Source organism: Paramormyrops kingsleyae, chromosome 25, assembly GCF_048594095.1.
Source record: "Paramormyrops kingsleyae isolate MSU_618 chromosome 25, PKINGS_0.4, whole genome shotgun sequence".
NCBI lineage: Eukaryota > Metazoa > Chordata > Actinopteri > Osteoglossiformes > Mormyridae > Paramormyrops > Paramormyrops kingsleyae.
Window position 1 is genome coordinate 8,181,773 of NC_132821.1, and position 20,801 is coordinate 8,202,573.

General features: G+C 43.5%; 1 protein-coding gene across 1 annotated transcript; it reads right to left on the bottom strand.

Moving 5' to 3' along the window:
* Nucleotides 1-5,805: 5,805 nt before the first annotated feature.
* LOC140582722 (uncharacterized) lies at nt 5,806-14,431 on the bottom strand. The gene is made up of 6 exons (XM_072707034.1): nt 14,318-14,431; nt 14,115-14,234; nt 13,873-14,033; nt 13,578-13,781; nt 13,357-13,447; nt 5,806-5,817 (listed from the first exon to the last, which is right to left on the bottom strand). The coding sequence occupies exons 1-6, from the start codon at nt 14,417-14,419 to the stop codon at nt 5,806-5,808; spliced, it is 690 nt and encodes a 229-aa protein (XP_072563135.1). The 5' UTR covers nt 14,420-14,431.
* Between the last annotated feature and the right edge of the window lie 6,370 nt (nt 14,432-20,801).

A 20,801-nucleotide genomic window follows, 5' to 3' on the forward strand; every position in this document is an offset into this window, starting at 1 on the left:
TACCATGCAACCTGACAGAACTGGAGAGGATCTGCAAGGAGGAATGGCAGAGGATCCCCAAATCCAGGTTTGAAAAACTTGTTGCATCTTTCCCAAGAAGACTCATGGCTGTATTAGCTCAAAAGGGTGCTTCTACTAAATACTGAGCAAAGGGTCTGAATACTTAGGACCATGTGATATTTCAGTTTTTCTTTTTTAATAAATCTGCAACAATTTCAAAAAATTCTTTTTTTTGTCTGTCAATATGGGGTGCTGTGTGTACATTAATGAGGAAAAAAAAATATTTTAAATGATTTTAGCAAATGGCTGCAATATAACAAAGAGTGAAAAATTGAAGGGGGTCTGAATACTTTCCGTACCCACTGTATGTGTCCATGGCTTGTAGTAAAATGGCACACGGGATAATGAATGGACATGATCGTTTTTCATATTTGTGTGTATAGTTTTTTGTCATAACGTTAAAAAATCTTGTCAGTCTGTTTCTGACAAACTTGTGTTGATCAGTAACCTGAGCATCGCTCACATGGTAGACTATTATCTGTCTGAACAATTATAAATTGCCCATCTAAAGTGTACTCTGTATACCGAGGAGATTCAGGCGTCTCCTTTGTTTAAGGCAGAGTGATAAAGATGGGTAAACTTAATCATTTTAATTTAGTCATTTTAATGAAATATTTGAATGCAGGCCTTAAATGATCCATATTATTTCAATAAGGCCTCCCTTTAGGGGTATAGTCCATGCTTTTACGTTTGTGTAAAACAAACCAAACAAAGGACACGGCCGCATGAGCCCGCGGCGCCGAACAAAGAAGCACTGTGGGACACACGCCGGCGTCCGAAACAGACTGAGGAAACGAGCACATCGCCCGCCCCTGCCCAGAGTCCCACTCGCAAATGTCCAGTCTGAACTAGGTGACCTAAGAGCGAGGTTGGGGTTCCAGCGTGATGCAAGAAACTGCAATATATCACGTTTCACGGAAACGTGGCTGACCCCCCTGGTACTGGATCTAGTGGTGACTCCGTCGGACTCTTTCTCTCTTTTTCCTCTTTCATAACTGCTTGCTGTTGGTCATTTAGGACTTGCTCTTTGTCCATGAAACTATGTCACCACTATGCTTGCAAATTTAAGGATCTAGGAAATTAGCTTATATAATATTATAATACAATTTTATATATATAATAATAATAATATACAGCTGCAGACTCTTAATGCCACTCTCAGGCCCCTTCCGTTTGGTGGACGCATGTGCAGAAAACAAAGAAACATGTACTTTATCAGTTTCACAAGTTTTCAAAGTAGAGTTGGATGGCACCTTTAACCTTAAAGGCCTGTATTTGCGGCAGAATGGTCATGCAATTTGGGTTTAACACCAAAATCATGTCCCTGTGCTTGCATCATTTAATGAATTGCCCCTCTATGTTTTTTGCATTGCACTTGAGAACTGAAGAAACCTTTAATTCAATGGCAAGTCCACTACAATTCTCTACATGTGCATGAGTTTAACCAATCATTATTTAAGCTAATCAAATTTTGTTTCAAACTTCACAATGTTTTAAATAACCACACAGACACAAACCAAATGCAAAATAATCCACATTTATTTATATCTTAGTCTTATATTATTCTATGTTACCTTACGTTATACAATCTTATCTTAACCTTATCTTACCCTATCTTAGTCTTATCTAATTCTATGTTATCTTACGTTATACAATCTTATCTTAACCTTATCTTAACTTACACTATATTAGTCTTATCTTATTCTATGTTACCATATGTTATACAAAATCTTATCTTAACCTTATCTTAACTTACACTATATTAGTCTTATCTTATTCTATGTTACCTTATGTTATACGAAATCTTATCTTAACGTATATTAGTCTGATCTTATTCTAATCTTATGTCATACAAACTTAGGATAAGTTAAGGTTAAACTATCTTAATCTTATCTTATCCTAAGTACTTGTGAGATCTCTCACCTAATTATTTACAGGTTCTATAAAAAACTATTTACATCACACAGATAGCCCATCTCCACAGCCAACTCCAGGACCCCGGGGATGGCACTCAGCTGGTCCAGCGCATCATTAGGAAATATCACCTCAGCTTCATCAACCCAATTGTCAACATACGTGTAGTGAGCCTCTAGGTTTTGGTCCCTCCCCTGCTTGCAGATGGAAATTGCATTTAAAAACTCACTCCAAAACTGAATACACCAATGGTAAGTTAAGCACTTGGCCTCATAGGTCATTTTAGGGTAGTTGCTAAGATAATAGTTATGCAACTTATTGAATCTTTCCATTTTTTCAAAAACAACAGAAGGGGACATAAATGGGGGTGTCGGACCCGTAACCAGCTGAGATGAGGGGTGCGCTGGAACCTGATACGGAGGGGTGGGATGAACCATGGCCGGAGTTGAAGATGGATGTGGGGCTGGGCTTACATGTGAGACTACGTGTGGTGACGGAGGAGGAGAGTCTGTAAAAAAAGATGGAGATGGAGAGGAGACAAAAGAGGATGGGATGGGTGACGGAACTAAGAATGAAGTGGAGGAGAAGGCCGGTGAGCAGGGCTCAAGCTCAGGCTCTGACATAGATGGAGTGCGACACAGGATGGTTGCAACCTCGTCGTCACTCTGGGTGAGATCCTCACACGGGATCTTCTCACCCACTTGGGTTGAGTCAAACGGGTTTCCTAATTTGCAGTTACTGAAGCGTACTAGATTCTGTAAATTTTTTGTAAATGGCCCCTTTTGTTTTTTACGCCAATTTCTACGTCCTGACCGGCCTCCCGCCGTATTTCTACGGCGTCCTGAGCCCTGCTGACCCCTGCTGGTTGCCACCGGGGAGGGAGTAGACGAAGTGGCGGCAGACACGGTGATGGAGCTGGGTGCCGGCGGCCCAGTGCGGCATTTCCTCCGATGGCCTCCACCACTGGTGCTGGTTCGTCCTTTGGGGTTAAAAAGACAGGGGACAGCACATTTAATTAAAGTGAATCCTTATGTCACTCTACAACAAAACTACATCACATACATCACAGATATCACACTTGGCAGTCAGTATTGCACATTGAGAAAAATTCTGCCATCTTATTGGATACAGGAAACGCAAGCTTGGGAGACTTATGCGCTGGTCTTGAATCGGGCCGCCTGCGTTTCAACAGGGGAACTTGACTTATAAAAACACACCAGTTAGTGCACAGATTCCCTGATATGCAGAACAACAGCGAAAAAACACACTGGAAACTGATGTATCTTATGCATTATTACACCATTTGTTGAAATGCTTTCCTCGCCCTAGTAGCATAAAAGCCAATCTAGTTTATTTATTTTTGTTTTGTTCAGGCTTTTTGACAAATGAAGGCCCTTTTTAGTAGGCCAGTGTCTAGTCAAAGGTGTAAACTTAAGAGGAAAATAAACTATTCTGACTGTGTCATTAATTCTCTTTTTTCCCCAGTTACTTTGGCAATATTGTCTTTTTATTCAATTTTGATAGTAATTTGAAATGTTTTAATTTAAATTATATTTCCACAGCTAGTTCTGGCAATAGTTGAAGTTGTCATGAAAAATAATAACCCTGTACCATGCCTTGATCACTAACTGCTATTCTGCTACTGCTAACAGCATTGTAAGGAACTGTGGTTTTGATAGACATTTCACATAATTAAGTAATGATGTCTCAGCAACAACGTAAAAACCAAAGACCAAATTTTCTGGAGATGTTCATGACATTATTTGCTAGATTTATTTTAAAAATTGATCAATTTTGAAATACAGGTGTTTTGTTATTAAATTTTTTTTTTTTTTTTTTTTTTCCCTCCTCCACCCCCCCTCTGCGGAGGACTACTTTATTTGTATTTTTTTAAATTTTTTTTTTTATTATTATTTATTTATTTTATATTTTTATTTGGTTCCTCAAAAGAAGGAGAGGGAGGGGGGGGAACAAAGGAGAAGAAGGGGGGAAGAGAGAGGGAGAGAGAGGAAAAGAAAAAAGGAAAGAAAAAAGGAGAGAAAAGAAAAAAAAAACAAAACAGATAATCTGATTCCATGTCTGCTGAAAAGCGAAAGACAACATACAACACCTGTACTAACCACAACAACCTTCAAACGTTAAATGTTATTGAACAGTACACACAACCCGCATTACAACACATGCCCAGAAGCAACAGCCGGTCAAGACAGTGTGTGTCCGTGAGCACGTGTCTGTGAGCACCTGTGTGCACACCTGTGTGTGTCAGCGCGCTGGTGTTCCTAAGGTTTCTCCATGTAACTGTCTAGTAGTGTGTGTGGGGAGCCACAGCCCCGCCCACCCAGGACATGAAGCCGACACGGAGGAGACCCTGGCCCCAGACATCCAGAGGCCCCTCAGGGCACGGGAACCCCAGGAGGACCACCGCAGGGACGACTGCCCCCACCCAGAAAAAGGCAGAGGAGTGCTCCGGAGGGGGGCCATCCGGCAGCCACATCGCAGGAGCCCCAGGGGGCCGTGGCGGCGAGCACGCAGGCTCCGTCGGCGGCCGGCCACACCAGGGCAGACCGGACCCCGGGCCCAGAGGACCAAGGGCCCCCCCACCCCCCAGCCGGGACCCGACAGAGCCGGAAGGACCAGGCCCCGACAGGTAACCGCCGAGAGTGAGTCAGCACACACCAGAGCATCCAGCCCCGGACATCGAGAACCACCAACGCATCGGCAGCCGGGGGCCCCATCCACCAGCAGGGAGTGTGGTGGGGGGCAATAGAGCCTGAGATGTTATTTCAGGTGGAGTCTAAGACCCAACCTGACACCTGCGTAAAGACAAACAGGCGCACACATACACAAGCATACGTTCCCACCCTCATGTACACATAATCAAATATTCACCCATTCGCCCAACATAAAGACACACAGAAATGAACGCCGTACACACACTCACACTCCCCATATATACTCTATACTCCGAGATCCAGGCACCACCACCCCCAGAGGGGGAATCTGTTGCCAGACCTCGGAGATGGATCCCTTTTTTCCTCTGGCATGGGGACAAGAAGACCACCCCGGACTCCACCGCAGCCGAGAAGCCCACCAGCCCAGACCCCGACCGGACGGCCAGCCCCCCCCAGCCCCCGGCTCCAGATGGCAAACAGAGAACGGGGGTGTGAAAAGACCCCATGCTTCCCTCCGCCCGCTCATATGTGGTGTTGGTGCGTGTTGTTCTAAAGTGCTTTAAAACAGGGGAAGGGCATGGTGCTAACCACCCTCTGCCAATCAGCAGCTGGTGTCAGCTCAGCCCCTCCCCAGAACCCTCAATGCCTATGTGCAACTTAAAATTGAGAAGTGGGCACTGGCACCAGAGGTAAGGCTGAATGAACAGACCGCCCTCTGGACGCCATTCCTTGTGCCCACCCCCAAGGCCCTAAATGTATGTGTCATGAGAGAGTAAGTAATGAGAGTGTCTAAGTTGTGATGTGTGATTGAGACACAGGTGGTCACGGGGGGACAGAGGAGGAATACCTCCCCTGCATCCCAGCGACGCACCTGCACCTCAGAGCCCTACGTGTGTGTTGGGGTGACAGAGCGGGAGGAGGGAAGCATTTAGGGATGGGGAGGAAAGGATCGGGGGGGGCAGAGGACCCCCCCTCTGGAGCCAGCTCCCCCGCTGACCCCCATAAGCACCTCCGTTCTCCTGAAATTCACCCAGGACGGGAGGGCCCAGGCCTATCCAATCCGGGGCCCAGAGCAGCGGCACCGCCGGGCACCATAGAGCCCGGGGCAGCCAACCAGACCCCACCACAGAGGAAAAACTACACCCACCCCACCATTCGGTCAACTCCCAAACTACATAAGACAATAGACACCCAGGTTGGGTCCATTCTCCTACTCTATTGGATTCCCCCCCACCCTCGCAGAGAGGATACCCCTAAGGCAGGGACCACCTGTGGACAGATGGTAACAACTTCCCCGCCAGCTAAAGAGGCCCCCAGCCCCTCCGACGCGCCGAAGGCCCCCGCGCCAACCCACACCCCGGCGATACACCCACCAGGACCCAAGCCCCCCCAGCCCAGCCGGCACCCCAGCCCGGAGGCAGAGCGCCCGCAGAACCCCAAGCCCGCCCCGGACCCACCCAGGAGCAGCACGGCCGCCAGGCCGGCAACCTACGTCCGCCGGCACAGGCTACCCCAGCAGCGCTGCATGCAGCCGCCAGAAAGACGCCACCCAAGAGCCACCAAAGCCCCATCCAGGCCATGACCGCAGTCCCAGCGTCGAACCCCCCCAGAAACCCCCCCCCCCAAGGGAACCCCCAGACGCCCCAAGCCCACATGCCCCCCCCCACACCAACCACAAAAACCGAAGCGGGACAAACCTGCGACACCCCACCGCCACTAGGTAATGGAGCTGATCAAAGGAGCCCAGAGAGATTGGTCTACTGTGGCAGCAGAAGCTGTATCAAGACTAATATGGTCCAGCAAACTCTCTCTATATTGGTTGATATTAAGGTTATTTTTATTTTTCCAGTTCATGAGGACAGTCTTCTTAGCAATGCATAAAGCGGTGAAAGCCATGTGGGTTGTGTTAATCTCTGTAGTGACACCATCTAGGTCGCCCAACAAGCAGACTGAAGGAGAGGCTGGAATGGTACATTTCAGACACTTTGATAAGTCCTCACAAATCCTGCGCCAAAACATCTGAACAGGTGGACAGAACCAAAGAGCGTGGATGTAATTGTCAGGTGTATCCCCTTGACAGTGTGAGCAGTTGTTAGAAGACGTAAAACCCATCCTGAACATCCGATGCCCTGTATAGTGCACTCTATTCAGGATTTTGTATTGTATTAATTGTAAATTGGGACTTCTAATCAGTTCAAAGGTTTTTAAACATGTCTTAGACCAGAAATTGTGGTCCCAGCTGATTGATAGATCTGCCTCCCATTTTGCTATAGGAAGGGATATAGATCCATCCAATTTGGAAAGTGTCCTGTATATTTTAGACAATAATTTGGGGGTTTTGAGATTAAGGAATTCTGCCACACTTGGTGGTATTTGTAATTTGATTTGATTAGACTTGAATTTCCTTTTTACTATAGATTTAACTTGTTGATATTCTAAAAATCTATTCTTGTTAATCCCATGTCTTTTAACTAATAAGTCAAAGGGGATAAAGTCTATTTCTTCGAATATATGTTCCAAGTATTTAATACCTTTACAACTCCAATCCGGGAAATTTATCATATTATTGTTTAGTAGTATGTCAGGGTTGTTCCAGATGGGAGTACGTTTGCATGGGATTAATGAAGACTCAGTCGTTTTTAGAAACTCCCACCATGCTGTCAGAGAAAAGCTGATACTGATGCTTTTGAAGCATTCGCGTCGTTTGATGCTTGAACTAATGAATGGTAGATCCGATATCTCTATGTTATTGCATTGTGCCTGTTCTACGTCTAGCCAAGGTTCATCTAAGAGGGTATGTTTTAGCCACCCTGAGATGTTTTGAAGCCTGTTGGCTAAGAAGTAGTGGTGAAAGTTAGGCAGATCTAGTCCTCCTTTGTCCTTGGTCCTTTGCAGCGTTTTTAAGCTAATACGCGGTGGTTTATCTTTCCAAAGGAATTTAGAGATGGCGGAGTCCAGAGATCTAAACCAGTCAGGTGATGGTTTGCTCGGGATCATTGCGAATAAATAATTAATTCTTGGCAGCACCATCATTTTTATAGAGGCGACCCGTCCCATGAGTGATATGGGTAGGGACTTCCATCTAGCCAGATCATCCTCTACCTTCTTTAAAAGTGGGATGTGGTTTAATTTAGTTAAATCTGCCAGCCTAGGTGAAACATTAATACCTAAATATTTGATATCTCCAGATTGCAGTGGAGTGGAGGAAGAATTCTGAAAGGAGCAGTTAATTGGAAGAGCTGTGGATTTTAACCAGTTTATCGAATAATCTGAGACTCTTGAGAAAGAGTTAATTAATGTAATTACCTCAGAGAGAGAGGTTTGTGAATGTTGGAGAAAGAGTAACACATCATCCGCATAAAGACTGACCTTATGTTCCACATTCTTGCATTTGATGCCTTTAATCACTATAGCCTGTCTAATTGCTGCTGCTAGTGGTTCAATAAAAATTGCAAAGAGTGAGGGGGAGAGAGGGCATCCCTGCCTGGTGCCCCTCTTGAGACAGAAGCTAGAGGATGTTTGGTCATTTGTCCTAACACATGCTGTTGGGGAACTATATAATATTTTTAACCAGTTTATGAAAGAGGTTCCAAAACCAAATTTGTGTAATGTTGCAAATAAAAAACTCCAACTGACTCTATCGAATGCTTTTTCTGCATCTAGAGACAATATTGTGATTTGAAGGTTTTTATTGCACGAATAGTCTATCAGATTGAGTAATCTACGTGTGTTTGTTGATGAGTGCCTCCCTTTTATGAAACCAGTTTGGTCAGGATGAATTATGTGAGGGGTTATCTTCTCTATTCTTTTTGAGAGAGCTTTGCAGATTATTTTAAGGTCAACATTAATAAGGGATATTGGACGATAGCTGGTAGGCAAAATAGGGTCTTTGCCTGGTTTTAGCAAGAGACTAATGTTGGCAGAATTCATATTTGGTGGTAGTCTACCATTTACCTTGGTTTCCTGCAACATTCTGTAGAATGTTGGTGACAGAATTGTCCAGAATTCTTTATAGAATTCTACTGGAAATCCATCTGGGCCTGGAGCCTTATTATTGGGCATACTGTTCAAAGCTTCCTGGAGTTCACCTGGTGTCAGCGGAGAATCCAGTGCCATCGTTTGATTATCTGATAATTTCGGAAGGGTTATACTATCAAGAAACTGATCAATTTCGTCTTTAGATGGGTTTATCTGTGGTGAGTATAAAGATTTGTAAAACTCCCTGAAAGTGTTGTTTATTTTTTCAGGGTCATATACTGTATCCCCAGTTAAGTCTTTAACAGCACATATAGTTGTTTTTTCTTTATTTATTTTTAACTGGTTAGCTAGAAATTTACCTGATTTATTACCATATTCATAATTTTGCCAGCGAAGTCTTTGTGCTAAGAATTGTGTTTTTTTATGAATAATTTTATTTAATTCTAATTTTGCTTTACGTATTTTGTTCAGTATTTCCTGTTCCTGGGATGATACATAAGCTTCTTCTAAGGATTTGATGGTTTCTTCTAATTCCTGAATATACTTGTTTTCTCTTTTCTTTTTATGTGATGAGAATGAGATTATTTTACCTCTCATCACAGCTTTGCCTGCTTCCCAGAGAACAGATGCTGATGTTCCAGGCAGGTCATTATAGTCTAAATATAAGGCCCACTCTTTTTTGAAATAGTTAATAAAATCTCCATCTTTAAGCAATGATGTATTAAATCTCCAGTTTCTAATTGGTGGAATGGCTTTCTTATTTATTAGGGTTAAAGATACAGGAGCATGATCACTGACAGCTATAGGGTGTATCTCAGTGTCTGAAATGTCACTCAGCAGTGAGCTACTGACTAGGAAATAATCCAGACGGGAATACGAGTGATGGACGTGTGAGAAGAAAGTATATTCCCTACGGTTGGGGTGAAGAGAACGCCATGCATCGCGAAGTCCGTAGTCGCTCATGTACTGCTTAACTATATTTATGGATTCCCAATTGCGCTGAGCAGCTGTACTGAGCCTGTCCATTTCTTTATTTAGTGCGAAGTTGAGGTCGCCCCCAAGAACGAGTGAGCTATCTAGGTGTTCAGAGAGTGCGGTAAAGAAAATGTGGAAGAATGAAGGGTTATCAACATTTGGACCATATATACTAACAATACATAACTTTTTGTTAAGTATAGATAATTTAATGATTATAAATCTACCTTCTGGATCTATAATTGTGTTGAGTAATGTGAAATTAACATTTTTATGTATTAAAATTGCTACTCCCCTTTGCCTAGAGTTATAACAGGCTGAGAACACTCAGGTGTTTTAAGTTCATCTGTAGCTGTGGCAGGTCTATGAGTCTCTTGTAATAAAACAACGTCTGCCTGTAGTTTTTTAAGCTGGCTAAATATTTTTAACCTCTTCTCTCTGGAGCCAGCTCCATGCACATTCCATGAGACAAACCTTAGTGTGCCCATAGACATGTGTGTGTAGCTAATATTGCACATGCAAATGAGTTAGATATGAGCAAGCGTGTGAGCGCTTGTGTGCGTGTGTATCCTATATGTCTGTGTGCACTATAAGGTCGGAGTGGTTGTGGTGAAGCTGAGTACATATGTACATGGTCGTGCCGTGCAGATGTGTAAAAATCGAGGGTGTTGTGAGTGACTGAGTAGAGATTTAAAGCAGGTGATCGGTGCAGGGAAAGCAGGGAGAAGTGAAAAAGACATACAAAGGGGCACGCGAGTAAGGGTGTAAATAAGAAACATAGAAACGAAAACATTGTTAGGACTGAAGCGCTGCGGAGACTGACGGCAGTGTATTTGTTATGACATAACATTAAATTAGCGAATTAACATGTATAAGCTAGATTGATGTGAACGGAATAGGATTAGGGAAAAGAAGAAGAAAAATATAACGGGTTCTTATCTGGAGTGGCGTTAATATAACCAGGGAGTGATGTTAGGGTCGCGGTAGAGCTGCCCATCCACATAGAGCCGATCCACGGCGATGACAGCTCGGGAGCCCTTCTGAATGGAGCTGCGTCGGATTGGGAACAGAACTTTGCGTCGCTCCAGAATCTCTTTGGGGAACTGGTCGTTTACGCCAAAGTCCGTTCCTTTCAGCTCCCTGCCGCGACTCTTCACCTGCTGCTTCTGCTTGAAATTCCCGAATTTGGCCACAATAGGACGCGGTCTCAGGACACCAGGCCTCTTAGCTCCCAGCCGATGGACTCTGTCAAAGCAGATGTTTTTCACAGTGTCCTCTGGAAGCTTCAGGTGGGTCTTGATAAATGTTTTAACCGTAATTTCTGCGTCCTCTTCAGCAGATTCCGGGATGCCTGAAAACACCAGGTTATCTCTCATACTACGGGCTTGGAGATCGATGACAGTCTCTTTTATTTTTTTCTTTTCTTTTCTTTTAGATTGGTCACATTCTCAGTTAGAGACTTGACCGAGTCCCGTAGTGAGGCGTTGTCAGCAGCGAGTGTTTCCACCTGTTGCTGGCCGAATTCCAAAGACTCCCTCAGGGATGTGAACTCCTGATGTAAAATCTCGACCAGAGATAACCTCGCGTCGAAGCTGGACAATCGCTTGTCGATTGACTCCAGGATGTCGGTAAAGTCTTTACTGGTCGGCGAAGTTGTTCCGGGGGAGTCTGCCGGGCGACTTCTTTTCGATGACGGCGTCTCGCTTTTGCCCGGGGAAGATGTATTTAGATTCTTCTTCATGACTATAGCGTCGAAGTACCAGTCAATGTATTCTTCGAGTGAATCCAACTTCCCTTCGCTGTCCTCGCTGTTCATTCATGTTATTGAATTTTTAATACTTTAATAACCCATGGTAATTATTCGTATGGGGATGGCATATTATTTGTTCAACCTATAGAGCTGGACAATAGCTTTAAAACAATATGAGGACCATTTCTGTGCAGCTTATATTATGGTAAATATAGCCAGTCAAAAAAAAAGAAGTTAAAACTTCATCCATCCACACATCACAGCGACAGATTTTACTGATTTCATTATACAATACAGCAGACATGCCGAAAAGAGCCCCGTATTTTTACTGCTTCATGGTAACAAATCACCGTTTGCCTAAAAGTCAACCATTTTATTATCTAGTATCCTAAGACATGTAGTTCCAAAATAAGATAGTTATCACAGACTGCAAGATTCAACAAGACCAGCCAACCCTATTCTGACTTTCATTCTTCGAGTGCTGAGCTATTCTGGGCATCACTTTGCCGTCCTTACCATGGCTAACTGAACCGGGGATGTCTTCCGGAGCAATCCGGACACTGACTGCCCCATTTGGCAGGAGCCAGTCGATTCTCCAGAGGCACACACTGGCGTTCAGGGCAGACATCTCGATCACGTCTTGTCTCTCGGTGGGAAGCTGCAAATCTGAGCTGCTTTGAATGTTCAAATCAATTTAACTCGAAGTGCAACTACAATTGTTATGATGCGGTTCAAACAGACCTCATTCCAGGCATCCGTACAGACTGTCAGGCCCTTCCGAAGTCTGTTACCCCTCATCTCAGATGTTGATGTTAACCGCTTGAGTAAGTGACCTGTGGGTCGCACTTAAACTACTGTAATACTTGGGGCAACGACAAGGTCTTAAACTTTATACATTGTCAAAAAAACCCAAAACAATTATACTAGAAAAGTGTCACTTTATTTCACATTTAAAGAGTTATTTCACATAAAAACTGCATACAAGAAAATAGTACAGTGCAATCAGGATGTACCTGGGCCAATTGATTAGAAATTAAGAGCTTTAAATTTGATGAATGAATAATCTGCCCGACCTTGCATGGTGGAATAATCTACCCACATCACTTTTGGGAAGAGTAGCAACAATCAAAATGATGATCTTGCCAAAAATTAACTACATGTTCTCAATGGTTCTCAGTCCCTCTCCCCTGAACGATTTCCTCTGCACCCCATAATCGAACAACAGTTCCTCCCCAACATTAATCCTGTTCAGGGCCAAAAGCAAAATAACATCCTGTCCCCCGACGGCTGGGCTGTACAGTCTTGGCCGGAGGTTGGCCTTCTTATGGGAATGATTAATCAGCCGGCCAAAAGGCTGTATGCCCGGGTGACAGGCACACTCAGACTTATGGCTGTTCCGGAAGAAGAACATGTAGCCAGATTCTTCTTCCTTCGTCGATGAGTGAATCCGCTGGCCCTCAGTGGCCGTGATTACCGGCCCGTGGTAGTCACACACCACCTCACCAGCCTGGAACTGCCGGGTGGTGCAGACTCCCTTCCCCTTCCCCGCAATGTCCATCACCACAAGTCCCTTCCACTTCTGGTTGTGGATGAGCTCCTGGATGTGGCTAGAGTCCACGGCAGTGTCCACCGAACCCACTGGTCTCCAGTCCTTCAGAACGCTGGCCGCGCTGGGAACGTTACTTTTCCAGCCTTGGTTCTTGATCCAAGCGTCGACCCGGGACTCGGTGGGCTGCCGTCTGCCAAAGTGTGCTGTCAAGAACAAAGTAAATTGTTGTTAGTTAAGAAGCCTATGTAGATAGGACCGTTTCACAGTAAAAAATGTCATTAGTGCTACAAACAATACTCACACAAGACATGCCGTACGCGCATCCTCATCTGGGCCTTCAGCCAGCGATCATAGAGCTGCCGCTGAAACCGGCCCGACGTCTGCGAGCGTGCCGTCTTGTCTGGGATGTCGCCATCCAGGGTCACGGGGTGGGTCCGAAGGAGCTGATCGAACGCTGCCTGGACATCCATCCGTTGGTTGGATGCCAGGGCAGCATCCCGTGCGGCACCACGGGCAGAACAGCTGGGCCCTTCCACTGCGGAGTCAGCGCTGAGATAAAAATAAAAAAACAAAAAAAAAAAATAACCCACAAACGTTTAAGGTTAGTGTTCAGTGGTGAGGGCTTTGGTTGTGTGTCTTGATGTTGGTAAGTGTGTTGACAAACAGAAAACATGCCTACCTTGAGTCACCTGCCAGCTTCTTCAGCAGCTTACTGGCCAGCACCACATTCCGCGACTGCTTCATCCGGTAGTGCTCGTCAGCCGTCGCAGTGGAATGAGTGAGGTAATCGGCCACCAAGGACTTCTCTTGGTCCGTCAAGTCCTTGGTGGCCGTCTCAAAGATGCGCCGGGCCGTCTGGTAGGTGACTGGATCCAGCTTGTATCTAAAATACAAAAATACATTTATTAATACGTCTCACACAACACGTATGTAGAACATATTATAGGGGGAATTAATCATGACGATCAACTCACTTTTGGTGCAGCCGGTTGAGGTCATTCGAAGCGTTGAACGCCGGCCTGCCTGCGGTGGAGACGAAGAACCGTTTGTCTCCTCCCAGGTCATCCAGTGTCGTCCGGCTCCTCTTGGAGCTCAGGAGCTGTGGCCGTACCTGGGTGAAGTAGATGTCGAACCACTGTTGGCAGAGGAAAACAGATTAAATCGCTGCTCTTGAAATAAACTATGAAATAAATCTTATCAAACTTGATTTACTTACCGTCTCCTCCTCAGAGGACAATGCAAACGTGGCCGCTTGCTGCGCCGACGTCTTGTGTTCCTTCACCACAATCACCGTATGGTCGGCCTCGGACGTGCTCCTGGTCATCCACTCCTGGACCTACACAATACAATGATGTCCCACTGATAAATAAGAGTGTCGGCAAAAAGGAAAAGTGAAGACAAAAAGAATACAACACTTACGGTCATGTGCTCCACCACGCCTGGTGGCTGGAGATGCTTCAGAATCACCGTGGCCTCCAGGTAGTAGAGGACAAGGCAGCACTCTGCACACTCCAGGGGCATCTCCTCCGGATACACCTTGCCAAGGACTGCCAAGAAGTCGTTCTTGGCAGCCCTCAGCACGGCCCAGCAGTCCTCAGGACTCTTCTCTGGGCTCATCCCCGTGAGAATGACATGACTATGTGGGTGGGAGAAGAAAATTCAATTACTGTCAATCCTAATCAATACAGTACACATTTTAATAAAATGTGCTCACAATGTAAAATGGCTCTGCTTCTCCATGCAGTGCACTCCAGGAGCAGTGAGGGAGATAAAAAAAAAACATTATGAGTGTGTTAAACACAGTAGAGGAGATGTATAATCAAATCATAATATGGAATTTAACGGGTGTTGACAGTTGAACTTACCTCCTTTGCGTCATCTCCTTACTCACCAACTTTGCAGTGCTCTGCTGGAGTGAGCCCAGGTACTCCACGAAGAACATTGCCTCATTCCACAAGGCAATGTTGTCACGCCGGAGGTCGGTGGCCACGGTGTGGTACTTGAGGAATCTGTCAGAGGAAGGACATGTATGTAAGTATCCATATGTACATAAACTTGTACATGCCACCATGACAATAGTGGGAGGACTGAACTTCCTTGAAGAAAACAGATACGACAATACAACACAAACCTACAATATACTGTTAAAAATCTACATGCTACCAACCTCTTCAGGCTCTTCATGTAGTTGACCTGAGTCTGCCTGGTGAGACCAGCCTCAGTCAGCTCCCGAAAGAAGAGTTTCGTCTTCTCCCTCTCCCTCAGAAATTCAAGGGATGGCTCTTCAGGGTTCACAAAAAACATGAACCTGCTGACGTTTTCCACCTGGAAAATAAAATCGGCATTACTTAATGAATATATTGCGTAGATATAAAGCTCCAAAAAAATAATAGAGTGAACTTTTATGGGAGACCTCACCGTCTGCTTGAAATTCTCATTCAGGAGATCCTTCTCCAAGTATGCGGCGAAGCCCTTCAGGAGGGGATGGTCCAGAGAATGTTTCCGGTACAGTCCCTTCTCCTGCATCATGTGCCTGGAGGTCTGTGGCCACTGCACCTCCCGGGTACTGCCATGTGGAAAACATATTTCGTCTTAAAATTGCACCTTCAATTGGCTCACAAGCAAAAGCAAAAGGTATCAATGAAGCTGCAAATCCGAGACACTCATACTCACACTTGAAAGATCTCGCCGTTGCTGACACTGACTGCGTCCTCCGACTGCTCAGTCGCCGAGCTAGGCTTGTGCCGGTATTCGGTAATGCGATAAATCGCGGTAATGAATATGCACGATATTGTTATCGCGGGCACTTCAAAATACCGTGAAAAATAATAGATCCGAATTTATATTTTTAGAACGCGCATTAGCTTATTTCCATCAACCGCTTGAAGAAACACTGCGTATATGCTGCGCAGAACTGATGCGCACTCTGATGTAAACAATCCCCACATGTAGAAGCACTGTGTGCACGCAGTGCGCGCCGCCGCTGCCACCGCACTCTAATCCTCACACGAAGAAGAAGCATGGCGGAAGGAGAAACGCTGCCGACAATTTATCCCCCTTCAAAAAGGGTAAAGTCAGAGGTTTGGAAATATTTTGGGTTCCAAAAAAATGCAGAGGGATTGCTGATCGAAGACGGTTTCCCTTTGTGTAAAACATGTGGACGGAAAGTGGCTGCTAAACACGGGAACACGTCTAACATGTTCGCTCATATTCGCGACAACCATCCACTGCAATTCAGGGAGATAAAGGTAAGACACTTCATTTCTCATGCTGAATACCACATAAAACAACTATTTGAAAGACAGGATGGCAAAATTACGTTAACTTATTTCCATTTGCTGCATGTTGCTTGCTTCCATGTAACGTTAGTTTAAGAGTTAGCATGAACTCCACTTGCTACACTTAAGTTTGCGTCTCGTATTTTAACAACAAAATACAATACTCAGCTAAAAGTAAGTTCTGTAATTAATAATGGAAGTTAGGCAGAATAATTTGATTTTAATTTAAAAAAGGAATGCAACACAATCATACATTTTCACACAGTGCGAGTAAACTTGATGTTTACATGTTTACAAGAGAGTACAAGTAAAGTGCAAAACTTAAGCTCATCATCGTGTGTTTTCTATTACTAAAATATAGTATGAAATGACAGATGCATTTAGTTGAAAGTTGGAACTTGGGTTATTTTTAATCTAAAAACAAAAAAACGAAAATTTACTTTGCTTGTAATTAGGGGTGGAGCCGAACCCGAATACGGTATTCGGAAAGGCACAAATAATGTGTTTTTTACGAATACTTATTTCGAACAAATACTTAAAAAAATATTTGTATTCGGGAACAAGAAAAACTTTATATCAAAAAGCTGCGTTTCCTCTTGAGACCGCAGTGCATGCCCGGATGAGTGAGTGAGTTCAGGAGTCGGGGGTAAAAGAGGTGACTGACACAGGCTGCTCCACACAGCAACAGAGAAGGCTCGGCTGAGCGAAAAAAGACTTACAGTAACTGTATCACTATTTTTGTTGAATAGATTTTTGTACCTTAATTGGGTTCCGGAGGCAGTTTATAACTTTCGGGAAGCAGAGTTTGATCGGGAGATTATTCCATTACGCTGCATTATTGACGTCTGCAATCAGGTGCTCTCATGTTCGCTCTGTTTACGTAGCTCTGTTAGCTCGCTAATTTAGACAATAGGCTGTTGACAGAGTAACGTTAACGTTTGGTTAAAAAGGTTAAAACAATGCTTGTGTAGTTGTGTCGAATTGTATGCACTTGTAGGAGTTATATGGTACGTTTAAGTTACTCTGTCTACTGCATATCCATAATTATTATAATGGATATAATTAAAGAATACTTACACTATAGCGTAAATTAGAAGTGCAACGCAAAAAAACTGGATTTTTACGCCTATTTTGAATTGTTTTTTGCTCTTAAATCTATTTAAAAACATATAACAAATGTTGTTCTTTTGCAGTTTGCACATTCACTTTGATATAATTGCTCAAGTTTACTTTTATATTGTGTATTGTTTTATTTATATTTATTTGTATTTAAATGTTTGAAGTACTTTTAGTTAATTAAAAAGTTATTAAAGTTACTAAGTTGATGAAACTGAAGTTTTTTGTGTTTTTTTACCTGTTTCTCTTGTAAAATTACAATATCGTGATAATACCGTATACCGTGATAAAAGCTCAATCAATTAATCGCAGCATGAAAATGTGATACCGGCACATGCCTACGCCGAGCTCTCCGGTCGCTGCACGGTTGTACCAGCCATCACAGGAACACTGCTGGTCTGCGCCGCTACTGCTGGGGAGGGGGTGTCAGGCACCACCATGTGGCGACGCTCCAGCTCCTGAATCATCCTTTAAGATAAGTAAGTAAATAAAAAAACTGTTAGTAAATGTCATACTGAAGAAACGAATCGAGATGTGTAAAAAAGACTGAAGAGTTTTCCCACCAACCTGCTCATAGGATTAGCATCATCCATAATGTCTCGCAGGTGCCTGTAGCTGAACACCCTGCCCCACTGCAGAACTTCAAGTGCATCCTGCTTTGCCTTCTCCACTACTTCTTGGATGGCTTCTTTCGAAGATCTCTTCATGCACACCCTAGTCAGATGCACCGAGAGGCTTGCCTGTGTCTTCTTGCACACGGGGCAGAGCAGGAAATGCCTGTTGGAAGTACTGCGGATGTAAAAAAAAACAACAAAAAAAAACAATTAACAGTTTTATGTAACAGTCAAGGAAGTGTTACTTAAGATTAGATTTAATTAATGATTTTCAGGACCCATTCCAGTCATCATCATCAACATTGTTCATTCCTCAGTGGTTTGGATAAATAACATTTGCATATCTATTGTCATCCTGATGGGTCCCAGACTGAGAAACTACTGAAAGATTTTTACTAATTACAGTCGAACTTCGTTACAACGTACCTCGGGGGACATTAAGAATTTGTACGTTATAACCATAGTATGTTGTAACCAGGTCCCTCAAAATGAATGGAACGGGGGCTGCATGCAAGAAGTGCGGCCGGCGTGGAATGCTTCGTGAGGATAGGTTCATACAGTTAGGCGTTGCTAAGCGATGTAGATGGCCGGCAACAGCCGATTCTGAATTGTGCACGCGCTCGGAAGATGAGGCTGTACGTTGTAACGATGGTCAGTTTGCCTATTTTCCTCTGAAAATCATACGTTATATCGAAGTTTACGCTGTAAAGGTGTATGTTCTAAGCGATACCGGCAAATGGAATAATGCAATACGTGAATTCGGGACATCGAAATTTGAACGTTGTATTGGTGTAAACGTTATAAACGGGGTATGTTGTAACGAGGTTCGACTGTAGTTACATTTATATCAAGCAATATAAGCCCTTATATTTTAGCAATCTGAAAGTGCTACAGAGTAAAAATAAAGAGATTAAACAGGAGAATCTATAAAATGTCTTTCTAAAAAGATGAGTTTTTGTAATTAAAAAAAGTTGCTTCGAAATATTGTTTTAGTTTTGTAGTGGATGCAATTTAAGTTTAAACAATAGTACTGTAGTCAGTTTAAGAGACTTAAGCAGTGTCAGTAAAGTATACATACAAAGATGAACAACACAGTTTCTACACATTCAAAAGCAATAATAAATTGATCGTAATTACTTACGCCTTGGAAGCCATTCTTCACGAGTTGTTCAACAAAAGATGAAATCTTGAGCAGAATCTGGAACTCTTGTCTCGCTGGAAGCAGAGGTAGAGTGACTGTACATGCGGAGGTCTCCTCTTAATATACGATTCTGACCGCCCCCCCGCCCCCTCGTAGCCCCGCCCACCCCATCCCACCCCACTCCACCCCCGGTGTCACTCTGAGGGACACTTCCACTGGAAGACAGTTTCAAACAATATAACTTTTAAAAAGGATAAGAACTGAATTTTTATTTCTAAATAAGGTGATAAATCGATAGTGCAGTTATAAAACTTCTGCACGATTTCGCCACCACACCACAAAAATATAGTAGCCTATTTAATATAATATAAATCTACCCAAACAAAAGATCCCTTATGTTGCTTGCTGACATACATTTCATTTGTGTCTGTCTTTGCCATTTCAAAACCATGTTGTGACTCTTGTGTGACTTTAATATAAGCTATTGGAGCTGTAATATTGTCAGTTTTACAATCTCTTGATTAATGTGGAAGATCGTAATTTAACATACATAGGATGATAATAAAGAATGTTTGCTTTCTTATTTGTCGGTCACGGTAAGCAACGGCAACGCCCCGCATACCATCGGAAAGCTACAGCGATTCTGAGCAATATTGGCAGTATGATCCAATTTCGATTTCGCCGTTTTTACCCCGAAATTTCTGCACGAATTCGCCACCACACCACATATATATAGTATACTATAATATAATTTACCCAAACAACGGATCCCTTATGTTGCTTGCTTATATACATTTAATTTCTGTCTGTCTTTGCCATTTCAAAACCATGTTGTGACTCTTGGGTGACTTTAATATAAGCTATTGGAGCTGTAATATTGTCCGTTTTACAATCTCTTGATTAATGTGGAAGATCATAATTTAACATACATAGGATGATAATAAATAATGTTTGCTTTCTTATGTGTCGGTCACGGTAAGCAACCGCAACGGACCGCATACCATCGGAAAGCTACAGCGATTCTGAGCAATATTGGCAGTATGATCCAATTTCGATTTCGCCGTTTTTACCCTGAAATTTCTGCCTGAATTTGCCCCCCCTCCCCGCCGCCTTGCTCTAACCCACTCTCGCACTCGCTCACTATTTGGAGCGAGCCAGCCTTAAAGGGGCCAGATCGCATTACTGATGGTACCACATATTGTTCTAATCCGTACTGTTGTGACACAGACAAATTGACATACAGTGACTACTAATATTAGCAGGATAGACTCAGTGTATAATGTTCCGAATATTTTGGTGTATTGCTCGTCATTACTGGTTGTTTAATACATTTATTTTAGTCACTCTGTTTACCTGATCTCAGCCTAATTGTTGCGCTGGCAGATAGTTGGGGGATGGGTAGCCGTGCATGTGCATCGCAGAGAGGTGAAAAACAGCAATCAAGGAAACAATAGCCCTCATCTCAGAAGCCGATGTTAACGGCTTGAGTAACTGACCTGCTTGATTCAAATGCTGATGACTCCCAGGCTGAGGAATTTGTAACTAAATACTTGGATTAAAAATATTGGCTCACAACTCCAGCTAACTTGCCTGTGTGGCCTGTTCCCTGTCCCTTGTTTTTTTCTGCTTATCAGTTACTTTCAGTTGAATTTCCAATTATCATCTCCATTGTTTAGTGCTCAATGCATTTGATAAATAACATTATATATATATATATATAGAGTGTAATATAAGTTTAATAACTTAAAAAAATA

Coding starts and splice junctions, on each gene's coding strand:
- LOC140582722 (XM_072707034.1), bottom strand. CDS start 14,419: ATGCCCCTGGAGTGTGCAGAGTGCTGCCTTGTCCTCTACTACCTGGAG. Junction 14,034..14,114: donor TGTCCTCTGAGGAGGAGACG/GTAAGTAAATCA, acceptor CTCTGCCAACAG/TGGTTCGACATCTACTTCAC. Junction 13,448..13,577: donor AAGCTGGCAGGTGACTCAAG/GTAGGCATGTTT, acceptor TTTTTATCTCAG/CGCTGACTCCGCAGTGGAAG.